The 27,192-nt window shown below is 33.6% G+C and overlaps 3 protein-coding genes and 2 pseudogenes across 11 annotated transcripts; 2 read left to right on the top strand and 3 right to left on the bottom strand.

The window, feature by feature from the left end:
• The first annotated feature begins 728 nt into the window (after window positions 1-728).
• LOC111302817 (phosphopantothenoylcysteine decarboxylase HAL3a-like) lies at window positions 729-2,588 on the top strand (annotated as a pseudogene). The gene is made up of 5 exons (XR_016344884.1): window positions 729-737; window positions 840-970; window positions 1,227-1,262; window positions 1,392-2,031; window positions 2,455-2,588. The product of XR_016344884.1 is annotated as a phosphopantothenoylcysteine decarboxylase HAL3a-like (transcript).
• Window positions 2,369-3,660, bottom strand: LOC111316004 (uncharacterized). The gene has a single exon (XM_022918020.2). It carries the CDS (start codon window positions 3,033-3,035, stop codon window positions 2,514-2,516), a length of 522 nt encoding a protein of 173 aa, XP_022773755.2. The 5' UTR covers window positions 3,036-3,660; the 3' UTR covers window positions 2,369-2,513.
• On the top strand, window positions 3,085-9,396 carry LOC111308765 (uncharacterized). Its single transcript, XM_089765204.1, has 17 exons — window positions 3,085-3,168; window positions 3,428-3,474; window positions 3,888-3,984; window positions 4,097-4,196; window positions 5,344-5,438; window positions 5,507-5,515; window positions 5,641-5,700; window positions 5,870-5,986; window positions 7,055-7,158; window positions 7,472-7,495; window positions 7,663-7,679; window positions 7,804-7,961; window positions 8,059-8,194; window positions 8,335-8,446; window positions 8,560-8,593; window positions 8,816-9,047; window positions 9,160-9,396. Exons 1-17 carry the CDS (start codon window positions 3,085-3,087, stop codon window positions 9,225-9,227), a joined length of 1,494 nt encoding a protein of 497 aa, XP_089621330.1. The 3' UTR covers window positions 9,228-9,396.
• LOC111308723 (polyadenylate-binding protein-interacting protein 11-like) lies at window positions 8,646-15,048 on the bottom strand. 7 transcript variants are annotated; one of them, XR_016345092.1, is made up of 13 exons: window positions 14,709-15,036; window positions 13,992-14,583; window positions 13,783-13,893; window positions 13,642-13,686; window positions 13,464-13,536; window positions 13,270-13,382; window positions 13,098-13,157; window positions 12,960-13,007; window positions 12,794-12,862; window positions 11,185-11,246; window positions 10,928-11,075; window positions 9,147-9,204; window positions 8,646-9,057 (listed from the first exon to the last, which is right to left on the bottom strand). XR_016345092.1 is itself a non-coding variant. In XM_022907270.2 (11 exons), the coding sequence occupies exons 2-11, from the start codon at window positions 14,526-14,528 to the stop codon at window positions 11,018-11,020; spliced, it is 1,176 nt and encodes a 391-aa protein (XP_022763005.2). In that variant the 5' UTR covers window positions 14,529-14,583; window positions 14,709-15,048; the 3' UTR covers window positions 10,696-11,017. The 7 variants fall into 7 exon arrangements, 3 of the variants coding, with proteins under 3 accessions (XP_022763005.2, XP_089621749.1, XP_022763034.2); XR_002692294.2 differs by having other exon boundaries at window positions 9,023-9,204; XR_002692295.2 differs by lacking the exons at window positions 8,646-9,057; window positions 9,147-9,204 and adding an exon at window positions 10,696-10,835.
• Window positions 15,049-19,358: 4,310 nt separating this feature from the next.
• On the bottom strand, window positions 19,359-27,062 carry LOC111302808 (uncharacterized; annotated as a pseudogene). The gene is made up of 23 exons (XR_016344883.1): window positions 26,949-27,062; window positions 26,725-26,850; window positions 26,302-26,386; window positions 26,040-26,142; window positions 25,864-25,940; window positions 25,772-25,819; window positions 25,485-25,508; window positions 25,211-25,305; window positions 25,060-25,067; window positions 24,760-24,869; window positions 24,584-24,634; window positions 24,308-24,446; window positions 24,115-24,136; window positions 23,823-24,027; window positions 23,528-23,701; window positions 23,398-23,450; window positions 23,184-23,304; window positions 22,681-22,746; window positions 22,546-22,638; window positions 22,405-22,470; window positions 21,671-21,717; window positions 20,183-20,891; window positions 19,359-19,625 (listed from the first exon to the last, which is right to left on the bottom strand). The product of XR_016344883.1 is annotated as an uncharacterized LOC111302808 (transcript).
• Between the last annotated feature and the right edge of the window lie 130 nt (window positions 27,063-27,192).

The following is a 27,192-nucleotide window of genomic DNA, read 5'->3' as shown; positions in this document are numbered from 1 at the left end:
TCTTAAATCCCACATTGGATATAAAAAGAAGGTCACCGAAATACATAAGGGTTCACAGTATCTCTGCCTTATGAGACATCTTTTGTGAGATAAAATCGTGAGGTTATGAAAGTCAGAGCGGATAATACCTCACAAAGGTATGAACTGTGACAGGTACGCTGATCTGAGACGTCGGATGAATGAATTCTGTGGTAGGTAAGCTGATCTGGGATGTCGGATAAGTGAATTCTCAAGTCTTGGAGTCGCGCAGATTCAGAGTTTAAGTCTCAGCTCGTGACAAGTGGATCAGAGCTAGGAGGTAGCCCTAAACATTTCAATTCACATCAAGCGCCTCAAAGGAGGTAGGCGGGGGTGACCAACCTCCGTGACAAGGGCATCGCGAGGTTGGGTGGGAAAGAATGTCATGAACCTAAAGAGGAGTTTCGAATCTCACATCGGATATAAAAAGAAGGTCACTAGAATATATAAGGGTTCACACCACCTCTGCCTTGTGAGGTGCCTTTTGTAGGACAAAATCGTAATGAAGAAGGTCACTAGAATATATAAGGGTTCACACCACCTCTGCCTTGTGAAGTACCTTTTATAGGACAAAATCGTAAAGCCAGATGGGTCAGAACGGACAATACCTCACAAGGGTGTGAATTGTGACATGTAGACTGATCTGGGACATCGGATGTGTGGATTCCAGGATCCTAAAGCTGCGCGATTCGGAGCTTAAGTATTGACCTATGACACAGGTACATAAGCAAACACACAGGTGGGCACTAAGGATTGAGGTGAGAGCGTATGGTCAAACCAAGGTGTAGGAACTCTTGAACATAATCCTGAGATAATCAAAGTTGGCAACATTGGGTCGGGCTCAAATGCGGACACGAGTACAAGTCCAGGCACAAGCGTTACTAAGCACAGGTTTAAAATTGATCAAGATAAATTTTCGCTCAAATTGGAACAAAGATGCTAAGAATATGCTGTAGCATCATATCATATCTCCTAGAATCAATGGATTTAAACTGACATAATCTCTAGACTTTAAGAATGTATCTCAGCACTAATTGTAAGGGGGACTTGGCTATAAACAGAGTGTCCTACTCTCATCGAACACACCAGAACCATTGAGTAATAAAATCTTTACTCTTGCCTTTCCTTTGTGTTGTTCTCTTTTTAGCCTTTCTTCAAACATTTGCTGTACCATTTTTTGCTGTACCATTTTGTTCTTAGCGTTCTAGGTTGCCAAATCTCATAGTCCTGATTGTTCGTACACCGTTTTTTTGTGTTAGACTGATATGAGATATGAAAGAATCCATTCTTATGTCTTGAAGTTACATGAGTCTAGAAAAGTCTTAACCCTTAACATATGGACCAAGGCTCGTTCTCGGGAATATTAAGTGAAGCCTGCCAGACTACACTTTTGGGACTCGAGTTAACGTCCGAGGCCCAACAGACCATCTCAAAAACCCCATCTGCCACTGTTTCTGTGAATGGGAAAAAGAAAAAGCAATTGCCTCGAAAGCCTCTTTGCATTTCATTGACAAAGCATCCCTTTCCTATGATCTAAACGTTTACACTGATGACAATGAAATCATGCAATGTCCAGCTAGAAAAAGAAAAGGAGGTGACAATGTGCTTCACATTGAGCTTTGTCGATGGGCTGATATTATGGTCATTTCCCCATCATCTGCTAACAGTGCGCTTAGCAGATTTTGCTGGAAGACAATTTGCTAACGTGCGGCGTGCGAGCACTGGACTATAGCAAGCCACTGTTTATTGCAACAGCTATATACGAACACTTTCATGTGGAGCAACCCTTTAAAGAAAAACATCTTATGTCTATTGATGAGCTTGGAATGTCTCTCATCCCACCTGTTACTAAGAGACTCGCTTGTGGAGTCTATGAGAAAGGCGCAAAGGGTAAACCTTATCTAATCCACTCGGTTGAAAGACTATTCTTGAAGTCACGGCCTCAACCCGTTGCACTAGCTGGTGATAAGACCAGTTAACCTCCAACAACGTTCTAGTTCTTATACTTTTGAGGTGAATTCAAGTTGATTTTTTTTTTTTTTTGATCTTTTCTACTTATTTGTCAAGGATAAATGCTTAAAATCATATCAAAGTTTTGGTTCTGTTTTGGTTTTCTGCTTGTTACCCTTTCTAAATTTGTTATTTGGAATGATCCTTTGTATTTTTATCTTCAAGTGATAAGGCCTATTAAATAATATTATCTCGCATATGTTAAGGAATTGCATGTAATTTTGATATTTAAATTTATTCTGTTTATTGCTAATTGATTTTACAAAGCCCAACAACTAGGAAATCATGGTTGATTCTCGTTTCACAAGATCAAACTCGCAAAGTTATGCTGCGCTGAAAGCAAATGAAAATAGATAAACCCTCTGTTTATGCAACAGTTTTCTTTTCATTTTCAGGCTAATCGATTCATATAATTTTTCATTTCAGGACCTAGCATATACGTTGAGCTGAAGTTAAAAGAGTTAGCGAAACAGCTGAAAATCTAGTTACTTTTTTAATAATTGCTCGTTTTCTTCCGATATGGATTCGAGCTTTGGCTTCCAATTTCTTGGAGATACAACAAAATTACCATTTCTTTTCTCAAGGCATGCAAGAACCTCCTCCACCGATAGTTGCTTCGTCAACAATTGATGAAGCTCTTGCTTTGTTATAACAACTTTTATTCTCTTGACACCTCCGGTTTGTTGTGTGTCAGCCACAGATGAATCAGAATTACTTTCAGGAGTGGGAGCTCTAACAGGATCATCAACTGAAGGAAGAATGTAGTAAACCTTCCCCATCTTCAACTCGTAGTTAAGCGGGAGATGCTGTGCACCCGTCTTTGATAAACCGATACCCGAGCCTGAGAACTTCACCAAGACATCTTTAACAAGAACTGGTGCTCTGAACTCTAATATCTTTCCATCCATCTTCACCACCTGCAAAACTTTCTGATCGGGCTTAGTGTTGACAGCTCCGATCAGGCAAGATCCTTCACTTGGTCTAAGCAAAGCCCAACAATTTCCCATATTTAGCTTCAAAAAAATTAGAGCCAAGAAGAGTTATGGTCTATAGGCTATGGGCTATGGGGTTATTAGCAAGAGAGACGAGATAATATATGAGACCAAGAGAGTTGGTTGTTTGGTTGTAAAAGGAGCAGGGGTAACATACATACATACATATCTTTAAAGTAACATTAAACAAATAATGGGTTTGTTTTGCATTTGAGTGGAGGAGTAGAAAGTTATCTTTCCGTTTTACAATTAAAAAGTTGTCAAATGCGCATGCAAAGAGGGTCAGTTAGTGGAAGGTGGCGCATTGACATTGCTCACTATCATTGATAATCTCCTTTCGCCCCTGGCCTGTGGCCTTCGGCTCTGTCTATTTGTCGGAAAGCCTAATAGTGTCCATGTCAAAATAGACTTCCCTCACCGTCTATCAGCTTGATGGCTGCACAAATGGCAAAATGTAATTAGTTAGGGCAACTATAGACCAAAATAAAGAGATTGTCACCAAGGAGTAATGGCCAGTCTCCAAAATCTAAATCTTCTCGGTCACTGGATCAGATTTTTTAAAAGAGAAAAAGGCAAAGATATTGGTTCTTGATATTTATGCACCTCCATAGTGGTCTATAAAATATCTATGTTGTAAACGGTCGACCACCAATTTATTCTATATTGTCCCCTTCTCTTTCTTCTTTAAAACAAATCTGTACATTGCATTATTTCATCATCCTTAGGGTTCGGTGATGTCAATGAAACACAAGTACATACGAGATCAGTAACAGACTAGTTGTACAACAGTCGATTAGAGTGGGGGATTATTAATTTCAATGGAAAAGCATTTGGCACGACTATTTTATTCCGTGTGATCATTTATAGGCACCAAAATCATATTCAAGGACAGCTCCGATATAATAAGAAGGGAAATTTTTTCCAATGCTCTGAGGGCATCGAATGGTTTAGATTATTTGGGGTCGTGAGAAAGTCTTGGATCCTTTTGTGGGGCTACATCAGATGTCATTTATCTTCATAATATGCAATTGTAATAAACTAAAGGGTCAAAATCTTATTGCTTTAGGTATTCGTAGGTAATGTTGGGTCTTCCACTAGGAGAATGTCATTTTATATGCAACAACTTCATTGGAGGAGAAAGGAATCAGGAGAAGAGCATTAGCTCAACCAACGAAGGTAAGTAATTTAAAAGTAAACAAAAACAAAACTATATGTTCACAATTGGAGAAGCCTATTGGTGCGTCTAAAGCCATCCATCTCGCTCTGGTTTATCTTTCCACTAAGCTAATTTAATCATGATTTATAATAATAACAATAATAATAATCCTTGGTGAGTTCAATGGATTTATCTTTTACTTTGTACAAGCCTTTTCCTTCTTGTCCTTTTGGAGCCGCCTTCAGCACCCCCCGATCAGCTTGTTCCAAGTGGGTTGTTAAAGACATTTTTAAAGTCATGAATTTGTAGGGAAATTGCAAACCTCCTACTATGGCTAGGGCAATATAATTTTTTTATGGTATAAATGAGTTGAATATGAATGAAATCTATTCTCATGTGTATATATATATATATATATATATATATATATATATATATATATGAATATATTATCTTATCTTTAATTAATAATTATTTATAAAATAAAATAAATAAATATAAATAATTAAAAATTAAATTATTTACTAAACTTTCTCATACCCTTAATAATGAATTTGTAGCTTAATTAAGCCAATCCAATAAAAACTACATTAAATTGTCGTTTTGACTGGTATGATGAGCAACGAAGTTGGGATTAAAGACATCAGTGAGTAGGATATGGAGAGGGTAAAGCATTCTCCATCCTTGTCCTTGAATTTTTATATTATATTTATCTTTGTACTTATATACAATAAATATTTCAAATCTATCATCATCTACATCCCTGTAGGTATTCAATAGATATGGATAATCCTATACTTATAATATTTAAAAAAATAAAAATAAAATTATTTTTTTAATTTTTTTATTTTATCGTGTATATTTAAGTAATTTTTTATAAATATATATTAATATATTTTTTAATGAAATATATTAATTCTAATTAATCTAACATAATAATTTATATTATTTAATAAAAAATCTATCTATTAAATATATATAAAAATATATATATAGGATTTGGGTATCGGATTATATTACCCATAGCTATCCCTGTATTTAATAAAAATTTGAAATCATATCTATTTTTATTTTTATAATATAATATTTATTTTCATTCTTATTTAGATAAAAAATTATATTTTTTTGTTAGATATGAATAAAATTGATATATTTAATTGGAGTCAGAGCCCATGTTTGGGAAGAGAAAGTACAGTAAAACATTAATAGGCTCTAGCATGGAACCTGTGAACTGGACTTGGATCGCATTGGTCGTAGTTCAGGTAACTTTGGGTCACTATTTTTTTCTTTCCTGGATTCTTAAAACATTGAGGTTTGTTTGGGCTTTTAGCCTATTTGGGCAAGTAAGGCTATGAACTGAATAGCAAATTCACTGTGTTTAGCAAATTCACGAATCTTGACCGACAAAAAATGAGGAGTTTTATCTCTATCGATTGGATAATCTTTATGGATTTTGACTTTTAGTTTTGCTTTTGTTCTTATAAACCCAAAGTTTATGAGAATCGAAATCAGCAACTTAACTTAGTTTCTATCCATAAAAAATAGTATAGTAGCCATTTCTTATGTTTCTATTTGGGAATGAAAACTACCCAATGCAGAATTGGTTTTATTTTCAATTTTTTTTTATTACATGTAAAGTTCCAATGATTTAATATGCATTCAACTTGATTCTCATGTTTTCATGAATAACCAGATCCGTACCTCTTCCTTTTCTTTTGGTTTTCTTCTAATTATTGGAGAGGAAGCTCGATATATAATTCTTTATACTCTTAACGATCACAAAGAAAATTCGCACACTAGAAAAATAACGGTTTCTCTCATATAACAAAACAAATTGGAAGCATTTTTTTTTTCAATATAAAAGATTTTGTAATTTAAAAATAAAATATAAATTATAAGAATTAAAATTTAAGTTTATTAAATATCATGATTTTAAAAATCAACTGATTTAAATTTTAAATTTCACATAAAAAAAACTTATTTAGTATTTATTATATCCAAAAGAAGAAGACTTGCCGAATGAGCTGCTTTTGAAATGGTAGAAAAGGTGAGGGTCAATGAATATGCTTTCCAATGGCCCCCAAAATATTATGAGAGTATTTGGTATGAGGTTATTTGTTTAAAAATTATGATGATTTATATTTAATAATTATATTATCTTGTTTAATAGTAATTTAAAAATTTTATGTGATAGTGATTTTAAATTATTGAAATGATAAAATTATTATCTTAATGAGTGATCTGATTTTCGATATAAAAGATGAAAAATTTTGTTATCATGAGAAAAATTTATTATGAAAAAATAATTTTTAATATTATTTTTTGATTAATTTATTTTTATAAAAAATATAGTCAACACGACTTGGAAGCTGGAAATTAAAATTTTTTAAAAGTTGGTTTTTTAACCACATATTTTAAAAAAGTTTTGTATTATAAATTTCTATTAATTAAAAAAGTAATTAATTTATTTAATAATTATTTTAGAAATTATTTTTATTAAAATTAATTTATATTTCATAGTTTTGTATAAAATTATGTTTAATTAGTTTATAAATTATTAATTCAATAAGTATTAAATATTTTTTATAAAATTATTTTAGATATTTTATATTAAATAATTTATTTTTTATATAATATTAAACACATTAATTTAAAAATATTAATGATTTATAATATATATCAAATATGATAATTTAAGATCATCTACGATTAAATCACTTTAATGATTTTATCATCATTATAATTAAATTATTATAATAATCTTAAATATAATACCAAATGCTACATATATATACGTATTCCACAGGAATACCTAGTATGAATTAGCCATTAGATAAATAATTTAATAATATGGAAAAGGAGTATTATTAAGCATTGACAACTTACACTAGATCATGAGAAAAGAAGAAAAGATGGAGAGTTGGATACAGCAAGGCACGTATCTTTGGATCCATTTTTTGATTTGTATCGAAAAAAACAAAGGTATCTTTGGACCCATTAAAAAGTATGGCAAGTATTGATATGTCAAATAAAAGATGAAAAATATGGAAATAAAGTTCATTGAATTTCATTGGAAATTTCCCCTTTCTACTGTTTTTTTTTCCCACTTGCACCTTTTTTATTGTTATGTTCCATTTCTTGTTTAGTTAATTATGATCGATACATGCTGAATAAAATCTTCAATAAGGGTTTTTCCTATTTTGTTTCTCTAGTCCACCCATGGAGTCTGTTATTTGTAGTTTTTTTTTTAATTCAATTTTTTCAAACCTCTAACAGTGATAACTTTCTCGTTTAGGGTATCTTTGCTGGGGAATCTAAGGTGAGTTGGCTGTGGAATTCTAATAAGGTTTTGATAGAAAAAGAAAGAAGAGAGAAGAAAAGTTATATTGATTGGAGTTATTGTAGAGGATTGATGTGATTGCTTTCAGTCCATAATTATATCTGTCAGCCAACGGCTCTTCATCGCTTTGTCTCACCTTTTTCCAGTGTATTTTGGCTTTTAGGTGTTGATTCTCACCTGGGTTCTTTCTTTTTTAAATCTCTCTGGCGTTGGCTGTGCTTGTTTGGACTGTTATTCCATGTCTCAATCAGGGCCAAATAAGATGACGGGTGAAACCAATGCCACAGGGTTTGGCGACACGACTTACACCAAGATCTTTGTCGGAGGTTTGGCTTGGGAGACTAAAAGAGATACCCTAAGGCGTTATTTCGAGCAGTTCGGAGAGATACTAGAAGCTGTGGTTATCAATGATAGAAGTACAGGAAGATCAAAAGGTTATGGCTTTGTAAGCACACGTATCCCCTCCATCTTTCGCCTCTTTATCTATCTTTTTTGTTGTTGTTTTTTTTTTTTTTAACTTCGTTTTCATTATGGTATTCAAGGTAACATTTAAGGATGCGGATTCGGCGATGAGGGCTTGCTATGATCCATTTCCTGTGATTGATGGAAGAAGAGCAAACTGTAATCTTGCATTTTTTGGTGCTCAAAAGAATCGTCCAACTTCTGCCTCTCAGCATGGTAGTGAAACTCTTCAGTATTCAACCCCTCAATTAACCATCCAACCATACATAAATATAGGAGTTGATATTGCGGATGATTGTTTCACTTTGTATAAAGCTCCTCTTCTTCTCCTTCTTTGCTAACAGAGTTAATTACAGGGATGGAGAAATTTAGCCCGCCACCTCGAGTCATGGCACCATCCAGTACCGGTACTCCGGCATTTTACCGTCAACTCATCCCGCAATATGCATTTCCTTATTCAGCTTATGGGTAGATCAGATCATTCAGAATATCTGCATAGCTTAATAGTGTTTGAAAATTGAAATGATTTGCTTAAATTCTTATTTCAGTTTGTAGTTTAATGCTTGCCTTTTAACATTCAGGTATCCTGGTTACACACAAGACATTTATTCAATGGTTAGTCACTTCTTCTATCTAAAATTATGGTTATTCTAAATTACACTGTAGACGAGTCAAAGCAATTTCCAATTCAGAATTTGTGGTATTCAACTTATACCTGATACTTTTTTGCCTACATGGTTATTGCAATGTCTAGTATCAGGTCCTTGATGTTGTTTATTACAAATGAGTTAAACAATAGTAGGATATTTGGACTTGAAATAAGTTGTTTTTTTGCAGAACTATTACAATGCATATGGAGGGCAGCAGTTCCCATCCCATTACACCACTGGGACATCTGGATCACCTGGAGCCTACTTAAGTTACTTCCCACTCTATCCCCAACATGGACAGAGCAGCCCAAGTCAGTATCCGAAAATCACCCAGTACCCTTACTCGTCTGGGCAATACCGTGCATTTGGGACCTTGACACTTCCTCCAGTAGCCTCTCCATCATCGCTTGCTGCCACCGGTTGAGTTATCTAAAAATTTAATGTTCTTTTATTTGCACTACTTTACTTGGTGGGTGGTAGGGAAGGGGAAATAGCTAGATCTTATTGTAACAAGCTACCTTTACAATGCAGCTGGACCAGCCACATCAGAAGTTTCCGGTATACCAGGAACTGCCTCTGCACAAAATTCATCAGTGTAATGCCAGTGATTAGAATCAGTAGAAACAGTGGAAATGATACTCTCTACAAGCTGAAAACAAAGGGACGGGTTTTTACATTTTCTTTTTTTCACAAAAATCACGCCTCAATGGCAAAGACTAGAGAAACATTCAAGAGTAAATGACAGAATACGTTTTTCACTTTTAGCCATTTTTAGCTTTGCTATTATGGATATATTCTTTTCGACAGAACACAATTCACACTTTTTTTTTTTTTTGGATATTTCAGTTTACACTTTACACACTTTTTACCCTTTTTGCGGATACTCTTTTTCTTAAATTCATGTCTCAAATAATCCTACAGTGTTTCTTATAGCTAAGAATATATGTTCGCATTATCGATTATGAATTCATAAGATTCTGATTGTTCTTTATCTAAAAGGAAATATTTGGTCTGAAACTCTGAATCATGAAAGAGGAGACAACTTGGGTCTTGCTTGGCTTGTCAGTTCATCATAGATTTCCTTCATTTTGCAGTTTATTATGGAGTCAGTGTCTGTCTCCCTGCCATTGTACACGCTCTGCATATTCAACTTCCGGAATTCATGAAGTACACGTCGGGAATCCAAGAAAATGCCCAAACAAATTAAATAACCATCGAGTTTCTGGGTTCCTTGTTCCTAATTCACGCACATGATTGTTCATGTATAACTAATTTGCTTCTAATTCTTCAAATGCTGCATACACTTTGACAGCGAATCCCGCAAGGGGAAGAGGATGATTGGTCCACACTCCACCAGCTAAAGGTAAATGCCAACATTTCAAATACGTTTGTGGCTGCTCAATTGCTAGGTTCCTAAAGCTCAAAGCATAAAATGCTTATATTGCCTAACTTATATTTTGTGGTTGAAATTAATATGGCACTTGTTAAACAAACAAATAATGGTCTACCAATCAGTCTCAGCAGTTCAATTTCATGCCCAAACAGATGTATCCAATGAAAAACTTACAACCATTGCTCTGACATAAAGTGCCTTTCAGACCAAAGGAATTCAACTCTACCTAAAGTTCATTTTGAGAATTTTACGTAATGTTCAATTATCAAGCGGCCCGTAAATTCATGAACTCAACATGACCTTATGTATTTGCTACCTTGCAATATCAAATATTAATTATTTTCCGTATCCTTCGAAAGAATCCCATTTTAACGATATGATCAAGTCAAACTGCCATATTCTTTTAAGGGAATCACCATTTTTTACCAACATGAGAAAAATAAACAGGGTTAAAAATATGTATGTACAACTTATTTCAATAAGAAGCCAACTCGACTATCAAAAGAGACATGGATTTGACTTTGAAGTTGCAACTCTTCTATTAGAAATTCAAACCAAAAGACTGAACTTGTCGATAATCTAGCATTCCATAACGATTTTTTTTTTGGACAGTGTATTCCATAACGATTAAGGCATCTGAAATTGCAACCATGCAATCAGCAGAAAACAAATCATAAAGAACAGTAGAGATTGTTTTTTTTAAATTATCAGTTGTTAGATGATATGCACGAACAATCTGTCTTTGGGATCACGCCTAGAGATGTGCAACATAAATTACCATTCATGTCCTCAAAATCCCATTCAACTCTACAAGCTGAAGAAACTAACCACAATTAACACCCTATAACAAACAAAGATACCAACTAAGATGCAGGGACAAGATGATAATATTAACGCCAAAAGTACCTTGAATGTACTGCTGTATCTATCTACGTAAGAGTAAACATATATATTGGCAGTTGATAAGTCCAGGAGAAAAAAACAAGCAAGGATGTTTTAGTGCATTGCAGGGCGAAGGGCACGGGGGCGAACAGGTGTCTTTGATGGGCTTACCCTGCATGTACAACAGGCAAATAATCCAATAAAATTAGGGAAGAAATTTGAATTTTACAACCCAAAAAAATGCAAGATATCAGCTCAAACAGAAAAGTCCACGAACCAACCTTAAGGGCAGTGATCCCAAAATGGCACCACTGCAGTTAAGGGCTGCAATCGCACTTTCAGCCTGCAAGAGTGTGAATAAACATAAGGATCATCCTTGCACACAGCATCCAAGCACATTTCTAGTTTACAAATAAAGCAAAAATTATGAGAAACTCCAGCAAGCAAGTTGCAGCATAGTACTTCAAAGGCAATCACATGGAAAATTTTACAAGCATAACTCCATATAAACACATTTTGGTAGTTCCATTCCGTGAGAAATACTTGCAGAAATGATTCCAGCTAAACAGCTACAGGGCCAATGATGCCAAGTTTTGGTTATTAATGGGGTGGATGGGGAGGGGTAATAGGATAGCGTAGCAGCTTAGATCCCAGTTCAACTATGCCCCTTTAAACATGCGGCATGCCAGAAACAACACTCAGAAAACACCTAGTAGATAAAACAAAAGTTGCTTAACTACAGAAACACAAGTTCTAGACTGTTAGGAAAGCATAAGAAATAGTCAAAAGACAAAAAGAAGGAAAGTGCATTAACTCGTCCTCAGAATTGGCGGCAACAAAAAAAATGATTCATCCTGTGCAAGTACAGTGCACTTCCTCAGGTAAACAAAAGCACACCAAAGACATGGCTATGTTGCAATAAATGGCTGTGGTACTGGATAAAAAACTAGACAAGTTAAAACTAATACTGCTCTCAAGCAAATGGATAATCAGCCAGTCTGGCTGCCAGCATAAAAGAGAAATGGTTGCATGGAGAGATGCTCTATATTGCAAAACAAAAAAAGTACAATGTCCTGATGGCATATTCTGACTAGGCTTTTTGTCACAAACTATCTTCCAACAACAGTGCATATAGTTATTGAGATTTAAGTGCGCCCCAGGCACACATGACTATCCCCTGGTTGAGATAGAACTCAGGAGTCAGGATAACCGAAGGAAAGCTAGACATTTCTAAATCTGCTATTTGCAGAAAACATTCATTGTGCAACACATTAAAAATCTCAATTCCCCCAGGCTCCTTGCAGTGGGAAACTATAGCCTTCAAAAAGGACATTTCAGTATCTTCCCCATCCATCCATCTTAGACGGTAGCAGGAAGAGAAGTAACCAATGGGAAGATCTGGACTACTATTACAGAACTGTTCAATTCCCACATCTTGATTCTCCTAAATCAGCTTCCACAGCCCAATTTGACAATGTATTTCCTATATAGTTCACATTCCAAAACCCATTTCAAATAACATAACCAAGCAGCAATAAAAAAGGAGGCATGATGCCAAAACTGAATGAGAAACCAAATGAGCTCTTCTGAAGAGGTTTTAGCACCAATGTCATTTTACTTCATCCAAAAGATTAAAAAGACACTAATGCTTGGAATACCAAAGAAAGCGTGATAGTAAACTATTCATGTAAAGAATTAGCTAGATAATGTTGCAAGGGAACAGGCCACGTCATTTTTCATCTTAGAATAGATAAGCTTTGAGGTATAGGCACCTACATAGTACAGAATGTTCTCAATTTGAGAAATAACAACACTAGTAATCTAATATGGTACCATAAAACCAGATGTTGCAACAGTTTCAGTAAATAAAGTTAGCAAGAGAGCAAATACCATTGTGAACTCAACAAAAGCAATACGAGTTGAATGATGATAGTCTCCCAATAGCCTCAAGCGTTGAACCTACCATAAAGCAAAAATGTTCAGTAAGAACTCGTCAAATTTAAAAGGTATAAGAAAAGCAGTATTTATAAGATTGGTCACATGAGAAGCTACAAACCTCCCCACAAACTGATTCAAAGAAGAGCTTGACATCAGCTTGAGTAATCTGTATCAATTGAACAAACAAACTAGGAATTATTGCTCTAGTTGTTGATCACACTGACATTCAAGAAAAATAGTGGACATGAGAATCTACCTTCTTGTCTATGTTAGTACAGTAAATGGTCCTCGTGCACATCTCCCGCTCATCCTCAGACTGAAGAACATAAAACATTTGAAGCCAATTAATTAAAAATGAAAACAGATATCAACATGATAACTTACACAATAACTTTAAATAAAGTTCATTCATCATATATATGCTTTACCCTGGGTAAAAAAGTCGGGTTAACAGGAGCAATTGCCGTCTTGGAAGGCAACACTCTTACAGGGTAAAAACCAAGTATGGTTCCAGACAAATTCAAAGCAGCCTTCGCATCCTCTACAAAAACATTGAATTGTTAATGCTGTACAACGATGGCAGATATCAATGCTTACCAAATGCATAAGACTTCCATAATACCTTCTTTATAAAACTCGACAAAGGCAAAGCGGAGAACAGAATTAGGATCACCACATATACGACAATCAACAACCTTTTGACCAAAATAACAGCAAGTTATCTTAGGAGAATAATCCACCACTACCACGTTGGATAAACTGAAAATTTTGCATTAAATAGGAGAAGAAACAAGAAGTACCGGTCCACAACTCAGAAAGAGACCCGCAAGAAGCTCCTCAGTAACCTATCCAATAAGCATAATCAATCAGTAAGATATCCAAATATCAGTGCACAAAAATAGTTAAACCGAAGCAAAAACCGTAAGTGTGCAGTTATTCACCTGTAGATCAATATCAGATACATAAACGGTCTTCCTAATTGCATCCTCTCGCTGTGCAATGCTCGTTCTATTATTCAACCTTCTCTTCCCTTGGCTAAAGTTATTCCTCTTCTGAGTAAAAAGGAAAAGAGAAAATCAACAAAAACAACCAATATAAAATTGTTATAGAATTAAAAGAAATTTGCCAAAGGAAAAAGAAAGTAAAATACCCTTCTATTGCCGTTGCCGGAATTAGCGTGCACTACAAAATTGTCAGTACTATATCCAAACCCATTCTCCGAAAAGCGATTATCTTGATTTTGGTTTTGATCATGGTTCTCATTAAGATTACGATAATGATACTTAGCAAGGGAAGGAGGTACAAATTCCTCAGCCATAGGGTTAAGCTTAGACAAAATCTCAACCAAATCACTCATTTCATTCTTGAAAATTTCACCATTAACCCGATTTTCCATATTGCAAAACCCATTAAGCCCATCAGTCTTTGTCACCATCTGCGGCGGATTCCTTTCATTAAACCTATTTTGCATCTGACTGTTACTATTGCCATTGCTGTCGATGGCTACCACTGGTTTTTCTTGTTGAAGGTTGGCTTCCTTAGTAGTCTTAGTAGCAGTCACAGAATCAGTCCTGGTTTTTGATTTATCAGGATCGATCACCACATTGGAGTCAGACGACACTACAGTGTTTTCAAAATTTTGACCTGATGACCCGATTTTTGCCCCAGCATTCTCAGCGACTGCCATGATCAAATGGAAACAACGGTTTTCAAAAAAAAAAAAATGTCCCTTTCGGATTCCTCTGTAAACAAACAAACAAAATCCCATCTTTACTATCCTGACTCATTAAATGATCCGAAAAACAAACACCCAGAAAAAAAAAAAGCTATACTTCTTGTTGTTGTAGCGGTTAGAAGAGCAACGTACCTGCTTTATCTAAATGGTTTCCATCGGTGTAAAAGCCAAAACCACCTCAAAGATCGTCACTTAATGTACTGAGAATTAAAAAAAAAAAAGACTCTGCAAATTGATGGAGGAAACGAGTAAAACAGAGGACAACTTTTGTTTTGGCTCCACTCTATAACATATTGGTAGCGGTGATGATCCTGTAGATGGATAAAGAGAGGTTTGGAGAGAGAAAGGCGATGAAAGAGAGAAAAAGAGGTAAATTGGTTTGGTTGTTGCGTTCTTTGGATCGTCCGTTTGTGCTGCCAAATGCCTTTTTGGACCTTCTTCACAGCGTTCCAGAATTTAAATTTTTTTTACAGGCCCATTATCAAATTAGTATTTATCTTCCAAAATTCTAATTTCCTTCCTTTTTTTTTTTTTCCCGTATTTCCATGAATACCCATCTATGTATATTCATCATACATGTGCCATGTGTCAATCCCACTCTATCCATATCATCATTCCATGTATATTCATGCAGGTGTCATGTGTCAATCCCACTCCATCCGCATCATCATCTCGGCAAGTAATCAAAATTTTTTATAAAAAAAAATATCTCAGTCAAACGTAAACGAAGAAACAGGTTTAAAAAATCTCAGTCAAAGATTTAATTTAAATCTATTAAATGTTAGATAAATTAATTAAAATATTTTTTTATTAAAGTAATCAAAATTTTAATCATATAATCACATGCTATATTATATTCTCACCTTAAAAATAAAAATCAATTTGATTTATTCTCTTCGCACTCGTCGAAAGCATTGAATTGTCAAACGAGGGGACGAAAAATAAAACTAGATTGTTAATTGAAAAATTGGTATTTACTTTATATTTAAAAAGAACAATAGTATTTAACATCATGATTATGATAATATGTCATCATTAACTTTGTATTATTATTAATTAGATCTATTCAGGGTCAAGTCTTGGGTATGATTTTTCAAGTTTAATCATGATCCATATTAACTTGTTAATAAAAAATTTATTTAATTTTAATTTTAAAATTCTATTTTAATTTATACATGTCTAATTGAACGGTCCAAAACTTGGTATTTGAAGTATCAATTTAATTTGACAACACTTTTAGTGCTAATCTATTATTTTTATTTCAAAATCAAAATTTTAATTACAATTTATCTATTATTTGTCACACAACAATAATCATTCAACCCAATTATAACAAATAGAAAATAAAAATATGTATGATTACGGCACTACAAAATACTAGTAATTATTTTTTATGTGTATATTATATAAATTATTTAAAATTTCATGCATGAAAATGTAAATACAATGGTATACTCATTTGGAGTAGAACAATAGAAATTACATATACGATATGTTTCTATTAATATGCATTGCATGTTTAGTTTTCTTAATCATATTAAAAGTGGTAGATCGAAACTTATCATCATTAAAATGCTTTTAATTTCTCGTAAATGTGTATTTAAATTATATTTAAAAAATATCATTAAATTTAATTAATTAAGTGTATAAAAATTAAACACTTCATTTATAAAGTTTAAATTCGATTTTCATTATTAATAATATATTTGATAAATGATTTATAAATTAAATAGAAATTATTTTTGAAATATGCAAAATATTTTAATCCAAAAATGATATAATCTTTTCTCATCTCATTTAAAATTTTTTATCAAAAAATATATATTTAAAAAATTAATAACAAATTATTTACATAAAAATGCTAATGTAGTTAGTTGCGATAAAATTTTATTTTGAAAAGTTGATTTAAAGCAAAGGTTTAGGAGTTATAGGGAATTAGGATAAGATAGTTTGACCTGATCTGCCCCACAAACTTAAAATTAAAGCAAAGCATTTTCAAAATCATGGCTAACAAGCAAAACATCGATCATGGTGATGATGACTAGAAAATGATCAGATGCGGACGCATTTATTCTCTGAAGTGTGGTAGATATAATTTTGATGGTGACACGTGTTCACAAGCATCTGGTTCTGCATCGATAGGGTTGCAGTAGCCCTATTAGCCACTGCGGTGACAGACATCAATTTGTTTGTTTCTTTTTTCTTGATAAGGGCACCATCATGTTACACGACCACTCATACCTGTAGGGCCCACTCGAGGTGACGTTCTAAAATGACAATAGCTCGCTTAAATTGGATGCCCACGTGTCTATATGGTTTGATAAAGATTAGAAGCGTAAATTATTGATTAATATTTGTAAATTATTTGAATTTAATTTAAATAAAATTAAAAATTAATTTAATTATTATTGAATTAAATTTGATTTATTAATTGAATTGAGTTCAAATATTTTTATAATTGGATAAAAACAATAAAAAACGACATCGAATGCAAATTCTAAAATAAATTAAAAATTTTATTTAAAAAATAAGATAAGAAAATAAAAGAGTGAAGAATTCAATTTACATGTTCAATTCGGAATTTACAAAAGCAATGTTTTTATTTTTGTGTGAAATAAAGAAAATGTAGAAAATGCACATTAGAATTATGTCATAGGTAACTAAAATTATTTTTAAATTTCTAATTAGGTTTTAGGATTAAAAAAGAAAGGTGAGTTTAAAATAAATTTAATAATTTATATATTTTTATCGTGTAAAATATTATTAATTTATATATTTATATTATATTTTAATGCATTTTGTTTGTTGAAATTTGATTCCTCGTTTGTTTTTTTTTTTTTATAATAAAATGTATCCTTATCTCAAAGAGGAAATAAATTAGAGTTAAACAAGGTTAATAATTCCTACTGAAAGATGATTAATGAAAAATCTGATTTGATCAATAATGACAGCCTGCAAAATGCATGCACTGTATTAATGATTTCAATACATTTTTGCCTAGAATGAACAAAAGATGGAGACGAGGCACAGCTTTTCTTTTTTTTTTTTTTCGGGTTTTGAAATTTATCTGAAAAAGAAAAAAAAATGCAGCGATCTGTTAGCCACAAAAATGTTAATGTCAGGATTTTGCAATATAGTTCTCAAACAATATGAAATATCGTCCAAAAGTCCGAAACCCTGGCTCATTTCTCAACTATGGCATAGAAAGACATCCGAAGAAGGAATCAGACAGGCCTGATAAAAAAATAATAATAATAATAAGAACCAGCAGCAGCATCAGCAACGATGCGTCATACCATTTTTTTCTAAAATCGTTGGTAAAAAATTCAAAAAAAAAAAATTGAGGAAATTTTAAAATACTCCTAATTGTATTATAAATATATATAATTGGAGTAAGGAGGAGGAAATTTTAAATTTAATGAATTCGAGATATAATTTAACTGATTTATATATTATTATTAAAAAGTGATATTTAATATATTTAATTATTATATTTTATTAAATTTTTTAATTTTTAAATTATGATTTTTTATATAAAAAATTAAACTTAATGCTAATAAAATATGGGATACCATAGAGATTGAGATTAGATCTCAACAACAATGCAACAATTGTTCGTCATGCTTTGTGTGGTCTTATAAATGTCATAATCATCGGTAAAAAAAACTTGTTCTTTCTATAAACGTCTCACTTGAACGTAATTAAAAAGTAAATAATTGTTTACAGATTATAAAATTTTTTTTTAAAATTTTAAATTTAATTCAATCTATTTATATAAAAAAAGTTTTAACATTTTATAATTTTTTTAATTTTTAAATTGTAATTTCTTTTGCATTAAAAAAATTATGAAAAAGTTCTTTTCCTGTTCAGATGTTTATTAACACCAGACAAAAATATATTACAAGTCAATCATATTGCTTCGGTTCAAAATCAAGGTAAACATCAGAAGTACATAACGTTTCCATTCAAAAGCCAAGGTAAGCATTTCTCATTTGAATGTTGAAATTCAGCTTGGATTACTGATGAATGTTGAATGGAATTCTATTGACCCTTAAGCACGGCGAGGGGGTTCAACATACACCAAAATGTCGATCTTCCTCCAAATTCCAAAGCCAATTATTTCTTATTTTCCTCATGATTTTGATAATTAGCCATCAATCACGTAATTTGTTGAAAAAGTTCTAAATTTTTAGTTTCAAATTTTATAACGTCAAATATTAAAAAACAATTTGAGACTCAAAACAAAAATCCAATTTCTTTCTAGCAGTTTACACAGTTTCTTTTGGGTTAAGGACAAGGAGTTGAAAGCTACGTTTTACACAAACTTTGCGATGACGAGTAGATGATATGCTTTGTTTGTTTGTTAGGCTGTGTCCACACTCTATAGCCATTAAATTTTGGTGGGGTAGTTAACTGATTCCGACGGAACAGCTTCACTCGAATGGGCTGTGGGGACGTTTCTGTTCTGTATTAACCAATCCAGGCTAAATTGGAGATAACCAGAGTTGTGCAAATTGTTTTGATTTACACACTGTCTTCATATTGGATACTCATAAGAATTTAACAGCAGCCTTCATTAAATTAGAAGTTAGAGAAAAAACTCACAGCTTTCTATCACTTATGAGATCCTTCCTAAGTTCCTTCCATCCATTCAAAGTAAAATGACTAAGAAACTAGGATGATTGACTTTTGGATCACTTGGCATGACATTAAAATTGATGTATGAAAATTGTGGGTTCGAAATAACTTATGTGCATAATGCCCTCTTAAACCAGATAAGTATAAGGGTAAAGAGTTCCAGAATAGATTAAGAATTAAAAAAAAAAGTCTATACAAGTGAATGATGTATAATAGTAAATAATTAAAAAATTTGTTGACAAGAATATACATACTGTACCTGGGGTGAAGATTACACTGGCAGTACAGAGAGAAGAAATTCTGGCTGTGATCTCTGTAGCAGTATCCCGCAAAAGGGACAGAACTCCGTGCAAGATTGGCAGTACATCTTTGACAACACTTGTAAAGCCATAAAGGAGTAGTAGGGCAAACCTGCATAGAAACAGCACAACTTGCTAACTCATGTTTCTGCCTAAATCCACCATTGCTCTCCAAACCCTAGCAAAAGGCAAATTCTGAGGAATCAAAAGGAACCAGTGCTGAACAATAGCTACATTGCTCTTCTGCTTCAAGTTCAATGCAGTCAGTACTGTTGTTTGAGAAGCAAAAAGAGCCCAAAAATTAATAAGAATTAGGCATAACAGAAAAACAGAATTTAACTTTTGCAGCGGTGCTTATCATAAATAAAAGGCCTAGTCCCTCAAGAAAACAATCAGCACCAGGCACAACGGTTTTTTTAATTAACAGAACATTGTTTTAGTTTGACGAAGGACTAGCGACCTTAAATGCTATGTAAAACAAAAATGATGGTATTAATGCAAGAGGTAAAACTGCATTCTGCTTTTTGTCAACATATTCCAGGAAAGTTTATTTATGCATCCACATATATGATAAAAAAAGTCTCCTTACCAATATCAACACAGAACTATTAAAATCACTTATATATCAATTATGAAGGTAAGGATGTGATTATCTGCCAAGAGTAGCACCTCTTGCAGGTTTTAATCTCTAATGCAAGGACTTTTAGTTGCTCGCATACATGGCAGTTATGATGTGCAATCCACTGTTCCATTTGTGCTACACCAAGAGGATACCAAAATCCAGGCTCAGAAGAACAGGTGGCTGAATTAGAGGCTAGTCTTTTATGAGCAGAAAAACCAAAACCCACAAGCATCTCACGTAGTTTTCTCTCACTGCTTGAAAGTAACTCCATCCACAAATTAAGTTGCTTACTTTGAGCAAAATCAGCCTCATCTAATCTTCCCAAGTTCAACAAGTTGCTGTTTATTTCATCTGCCTTTAGCTCTGTTAGTATTACCTGTCTGCAAATAATATTAAGGAGGTACAACTGGCGTGCAGCAGCTTTTGTAAAAACTTTTACAGACATGTGGCTGAACCTTTTCAACAGAGTGTCCCACATGCAAATCCAGAAATGACTTTGACAGCCACTTAACCAGCACATGGTCAAAATAATGGGGTGCAGATCTCTTGAAGGCCAATAATGCTGCTCTAATATCCCAAACAACCAAAGCCTTATACCAATGTCCATATTGTTTTAAAGACCACAAAATATTGGACTCCCAAAAAACAAGTTCTTTCTCCAAAAAACCAGGAAAAGCTTCAATATCAAACCTCAGGGAAGTATTTGACAAAATGTCCTTTTGTTGTCAACCAATCCAGAAAAATTCAACAGCAGTTCTGAAGCCTTAGCAAGTGAAAAGAAAATCAATATACAGAAGATAGAAATTTAGGGTAAACAAACAAAAATAAGTAGTCATTTTCCTTCTTTGTACCTTTTTTTATTGGTCTATATTTATTTTTATTATGAGATGCCCCTTTGTGATTTTTCACTATTTACTTGATAAATTAGCTAAAAGACTGCTGAAGAAGATTTGTTCTTACTCTCTATACATATGCCTCACATAACCATATGGTGTTCTCATATTTTTTTGTTCACATAATTCATGAAAGTCTCCATTTTACCCTCTTAGACCCTTGGAATGATGTTTTGTCATGCAAATTTAGCTATTGTCTCTGTGGTGAGAAGGGTTGCATTAGTAGAATTTGCATTTGAATAATTTGTTTAAACACTGGGAGAATCAATGACTTAACAGATTCTCAGGATCAACGCACAACTTGGAAGGTTAATAAGACCATAAGATTACAAATTTTTAAAATGCCAGATAATCCATGTCCAACTGAGAGACAACTAGGCAAAATTGAACATCTTAGCTAGGACTGTGATTTGGGGTCTGCGCTTTATATTGTTAAGTACTGGCAAAATTTTTATGGTCTTCATTCTTCAAGGTTCTTATGTAATGATGAACTTAATTCTTAACCTGAGTGTTACATTTTCTCCTTTAGAGTCAAATCTCTCACTGGCCTGGTATGGTATTAATATTTAACTAGTCCCTAGTTCTCACAATACACTAAAGAGAATGTAACTTGAATAAAAGATTTGGGAAAAAGTTTCATACCTTGCCTCATATATTTGGTTCAACTGATTAACATCAAAACTGTGAACCTACAAAAATCAAACACAAACAAGTCTTTTGATCTATAGGAGGTACACATTTTATAAACAAAAATGTGAATAAACTGCATCATCTCTTAATATACCAGCAATTACTTTAAGCAACATTACCTAAACAAGAAGTTACATCATAACGTTCTAATAGAAAGACATTAATAGAAAACATAAAGATTATTTATGAAATTGATTTAACCTTCACACATCAGCAGCATGGTTAACCACCATGATACTCCGTAAAGTCAGCATGCAATGCTTCTATTTAATATGTTGTTCAGTATAAATGCATGATTCTGCTAATGGCATGTAAGAACGGCAGGATTGAAGTATTATTATATTTTCTTGTTCATTATAGTTATAAGCAAGTAATAATGAAAATGGTGATGGTTCTTACTAGAGAAGAGTATTTTCAAATGATAAATTAGGTCACAAGCTGTGCAGAAGGATCCTTCTTTTATGAGGAAGAATGTATGAATTCCACAAACAGAAAACCAAATAAGAAAATGGATAAAGAATATAATAAGAACACCTGACAGGTAAAGAATGTTATAATTTATAAATCTGTTATTTAAAAACACATGCATATGTTTCACCAAAGCAATTTCTGGATATGAACATTAACAAATTTGAAAGAAGTAGAATAGCGACAAGAATGGGAGAGATTTAGGAAAGACATCATACCATAGCAACTGCAAGATTACTGGGTGATACCACCAGACTGAGGCATGAAATAAACACATCTGGGAGCTGCAAAAATGTTCATCACATTTCATTAAACGTAAAGAAGAAAAGTAAAGGAGACCAGCAAAGGTGGCATCATACATCACTGAAGCTCCTCAGCCAAGAAGAACTTGAGGGAATGGGTACTTCTATGAGGGAACTCCCATGTAAATTCCAGCTATGTACACAATTATCCTAATATCATTCATAACATAATAAATAAGTAAATGAATATACCTGCAACTCAATGGTATAATATTTATGCTTATGACAAATTATAACATACAGTACTAATATTTCAACCTGCAATTTCCACCTTTTGACAGCTAAAGAGTGGCAACTAATGACTAAGGAGTGGTATTTGGTAAATTATCTAAAGAAATTGATATTATTAATTAAGTAATGAAGCATACATAACTCTTTTTGGCAGTGAAACTTCAATACAAGAAAAGCGTGTCATGTATTGCCATAAAAAATGTAGCAGAGATACTGACAAGGCATGAACACATTCATGGCTTACAAAACCTCCTTGTTGCATTCTACAATTCTTCTACTGGAAAAAAATATATATATGGAAAGCAGAGGATGAAAACAACTAAGAATTGGTATGTTAAAAGGGCCTAAACAATGTTGTTCAGATTTTTAACCCACTTAGATAATGTATCCCTTGCAGCTCAATCTGGCAACAATGCTAACTGTAAGTAACTTGCAAATATGTAGTGTCTGCTAGAGACATTTACTTTTAAGACAAGTACATCTAGACAGCAAAGAAATAAGGCAACATGATTGACTGAACAGTTCAGATAAAAAAGATAGAATGGATTCAATTTTAAAAATGTCAATAGTAGCCGCCTATAATCTCTATACAAAAAAAATAGAAATCTAAAAAAATTACTGAGAAATTAACTGAATAATAGCAAATATGAAGCACCAGAAATTTGTAAAAGTGTATACCTGGCTGCGGCTGTACAAAATAACCCATCAAAAGGCCAAGCTAAACCAGTAACCTGAAGACATTTTGTCAAAGATAAATCAATGGGGAGATGCGGCAGAAAAGAGAATGAACAAAAAGGAAGAAAATTACAACTTGGTCATGGGAATCATATGAGCCAGCTCTATTAAACCTTTTCACAGATATGTCTCCTACCCATACTTCAAAAGCTCCAGATCCTTTGCCAACCTCCAAAAGCATTTTATTAAGCGACTGAGTAGGCATAAGTGAAAGCACCAAGACTGGGACAGCATAAATATTTAAAATCTATTCAGAAATTTACAACTCAGACTAGATTTTATTGACAAATATAAACAAATAAGAAGATACAACTAACAAAGAAGTAAGAGCTACCCCCTTCAACAGAGGAAAAAAAGGAGCATTATACCTCCTTCAATAGATAAAATGGAGCATTGTTAACTTCTGATGACTTTAACAATTCCTCCCCATGCCATATCCAGATCCTCACACTATATAAAAGAAGAACAAGGAAGTGCATAAGAAGTAGAAAACAACCTTTTAGGTTCTTGTTAAGGATAAGATGGATAAGATTTACAAAATTAAATCCAGAAGATGTAAACCTAAGAACATCTCTGATACCAATTATAGAAGAAATTTTAATACCAAAGTTGTTTCAAAGTTGAAAAAGTTGAAACAATGTAAAAGCATACCAAACTCACCTCCTGTTAGAACTCCCAGTAGCTAATAAAACTTAAGGATTTGAAGAATCAGAAGCAAGCAAGGCCCAACTTATTGTGGTGACACAGGAATTGTGTGCCTGAAGGATCCCAACGAGCTCCACAGCAGTAGGGGCGCCATTTTGCTCAATAGAGTAGCATTGTGGAGCACGAATTCTTCAGAATGAAATTTTACCAGACTCCAATCCAACTGCTCGCAGAGAAAAGCAGTTGGATGAATTATTTTCAGGAACCAGACACCTTCCAGATGATAATTTGAGCAGTGGAGACCAGGCAACAACAAGTGATGATAGCATTGCACTAAGTGAAGCATACTGCGGTTATCAAAGGTAGGCTACAAACTTCAAGTATTTTCTTAGTAGATTTTCCTTTAGATTTGATAGGAGTAATTGTCTGATATGAACTTTTTCCTTGGCCAGATTTATTGTTCAGCACCTGAAAATTAATTCACAAAGAGCACAGCTAAGGTCTCACTAGCATTTGAAACCAAAACAGAAGCATGCTAGCTTTCAAATTCATAGTAAGCAGCTTACTAAGCATGATACTGGGATTAAATTGCTAAAAAGAATGCTAACTGGACAACATATAGGAGAGCAGAAGAAAATTATTTTTGCACAAAAACCAGACCTTGGGAGGACCCTGTCCCGCCACTTCACAGGAAGGGCTGGGATCAGCATTGACATCCTTGCCATTTTTATAATGATATTTGTTCACAAGAAGTTTCTGAGCCAAAGTTCCTGCACCACATTCATTTAAAAAATATATAGAAGCTAAGATTTTTAGGGTACTTTATAAAAGGATGCCTTGTGCTATAACAAGAGATCGGAAAGGCTAACCTTAGGATGACCACAAGAACTCATGAATATGTATTAAATTCAGTTTTGGTGTTTTGCTTGATATTCTTTGCATTCAGATCACAACCCTTACTTCTTCTCCTTTTGATCATTTTAAAAAACATTTGGCTGTAGATTATAGTATGCTGCTAATTTCATTGCTTTAATTTAGTAGCCTCCTTCGGCCTCAAGAGGATTGAATTTTTCTTCATTTGTAGGCTTATGCAAGAGGAATGCATGCTTACCTAACACCAGAAGTGTTCACCCTTCTTTGCTTGAGCTCCTTTCCTGAAACAGAGTCTGGTGGATCATCAACACAACCATGGGCCGGCACTGGCTCCTAGTAGAAGAAGACAAAAGCTTGTCAAGGTTGATTGAACAATAAACATAATAAAAAAGGGATTCATATGAGTAAATAGAATGAGGTAACTAGCTAATGCAAGCTTTGTTCATTAATGCATGAAAGGGCTTACAATAGAAATTTCCTGGGAGGAATGACTGGTTCCTCAAAACTAATACTTGCAAGATAATCATAAAGCCTATCTGTTATATTCAAAACATAAAGAAAATTTGAAGAAGAGAAAGTCATTATCAGTAATTGCATATAAGCAACAGGAAAAATACAAAATATGATTCAACCTATTCCTCTTTATATCATCTATTATCTAGGAAGTGTTAATCCCCACAATATCAACTTATATAGAATATGGTTATTACAAAACTAAACTTCATCATTCTTTCTGATTTTGTTATGGTACTCACTACATTGTAAACAAACAACTCAAGAATTTGAGGATCTACTTCACTTTAGTGGCTTCAAATATTTCTTGGGAAATAACAACATCTATAACTTGCTACATTAAGACCAAAACATTTATCCTGACCCCTGAGTACATACCTCTATCCACTCAGCACAGAAAGGGAGATCGATAAAGCTTTATGCATCCTTCTGTAGTGCACACAGCCAGCAACCACCTTTATAGAGTTACATTTTGTAGGAGCAATTTACAAAAGTACTGATAATGCAGGGCAGAAAACAAGAAGGTAATGTAACGAAATCTTTCAAGTTCTTACCCAGAGTTAGGAGCCATTCCAAGATTAGACCATGCAATTGATTGAACACAGGGATGAGGATGCCGACTTAAAGTGGTGGGCAACAAACAGCCAGATGCTAGATCTGAAGAGACGTCGAATTAAAGTAAATGACCAAATCCAACCCGATTTTGCAGAAAACAATGATTTAAGTACCTCTATCTTTTGAGGTTTATAAAACCAATAAAATGGAGGAACAATTTAACCACATTTCCGATTTATAGAAACTCGCAACATGACGTACCTTCTTTCTTTACCACCACAATGGGGTAAGCTTCACTCTTGAGAAAAGTGATCAGGTCGCGAGGTCCAAAGGGCAATGCCGGATTCTGATAAAAGAATTCAAGGAAAGGTTTTTTAAAAGGAAAAAAAAGTCTAGCATCAGTCTTAATTCTTAGCAACAAAACAGTGTTTCTACTTTACACATCAGAAAGTATACACATTTTTTTTTCTTTTTCCTTCTTCGTTGGTTAGAAGTTTCTTGTAAACCAAACAGAATAAAAGATGGCAATTCACAAGAATTTCAAGGTTCTAATTTCCTACTTTCTAACGGCCAAAATATATCCCACTGAAAATTATTGAAAACATATGGTTTTAAAAGAAAAATCTACGTAACAACTTATATAACAAACAAAATTTAAAAAAAAAAAAATCAAAACATGTTCACCAGAATGGTGACGAGGTGACCGGATGCAACCGCAATTAGACTCTCGTCGAACCAGACGATGGAGTTCGGTTACGATGGCCAGTCCACCAGAGTTGCCGCCTGGAAACGCGAAACCGTTGCCCTGTTCTGTCAACAGAAAAAAAAAAAAAAAAGAAAAAGTTTATCTTCCTTTAAATTTATTTTGTTTGGAAAAGAGGAGGAAAGAAAAAAAGAAGGTTGAAGACTTGACACAAGGAAGGGAAGATGTTTGTTTGGTTGTGGAAACCAGCAACTGAAGATTTGGAGGGAAAAATGTGACCTTGAAATGACCGTTGAGGTTGAGAGAAAGATCCCGGCATCAAATCCTAAATTGGCCAAAAAGAAATTTGAAAACTTTAGTTCGAGTCGGTCGGCGATGGCCAGTATATAAAGAAGCTATTTTAATTTTGTTAATAAAACGACCTCGTATTCTAAGGTGCTCTTTAAAAG

Source organism: Durio zibethinus, chromosome 9 (genome assembly GCF_047325235.1).
Source record: "Durio zibethinus cultivar Kanyao isolate XHJ-2024 chromosome 9, ASM4732523v1, whole genome shotgun sequence".
NCBI lineage: Eukaryota > Viridiplantae > Streptophyta > Magnoliopsida > Malvales > Malvaceae > Durio > Durio zibethinus.
This window is presented reverse-complemented; position numbering and strand designations above follow the sequence as displayed.

Excerpts from the sequence above, each read along its gene's own strand:
- LOC111308765 (XM_089765204.1), top strand. The coding sequence starts at position 3,085 with ATGGGCTATGGGGTTATTAGCAAGAGAGACGAGATAATATATGAGACC. Across the intron at positions 8,447-8,559 it reads TTTCCTTATTCAGCTTATGG|GTATCCTGGTTACACACAAG; the intron begins GTAGATCAGATC and ends TTTAACATTCAG. Across the intron at positions 8,594-8,815 it reads CACAAGACATTTATTCAATG|AACTATTACAATGCATATGG; the intron begins GTTAGTCACTTC and ends GTTTTTTTGCAG.
- LOC111316004 (XM_022918020.2), bottom strand. The coding sequence starts at position 3,035 with ATGGGAAATTGTTGGGCTTTGCTTAGACCAAGTGAAGGATCTTGCCTG.
- LOC111308723 (XM_022907270.2), bottom strand. The coding sequence starts at position 14,528 with ATGGCAGTCGCTGAGAATGCTGGGGCAAAAATCGGGTCATCAGGTCAA. Across the intron at positions 13,383-13,463 it reads TGTCGAGTTTTATAAAGAAG|AGGATGCGAAGGCTGCTTTG; the intron begins GTATTATGGAAG and ends ATGTTTTTGTAG. Across the intron at positions 11,076-11,184 it reads TTGGGATCACTGCCCTTAAG|GGTAAGCCCATCAAAGACAC; the intron begins GTTGGTTCGTGG and ends TTGTACATGCAG.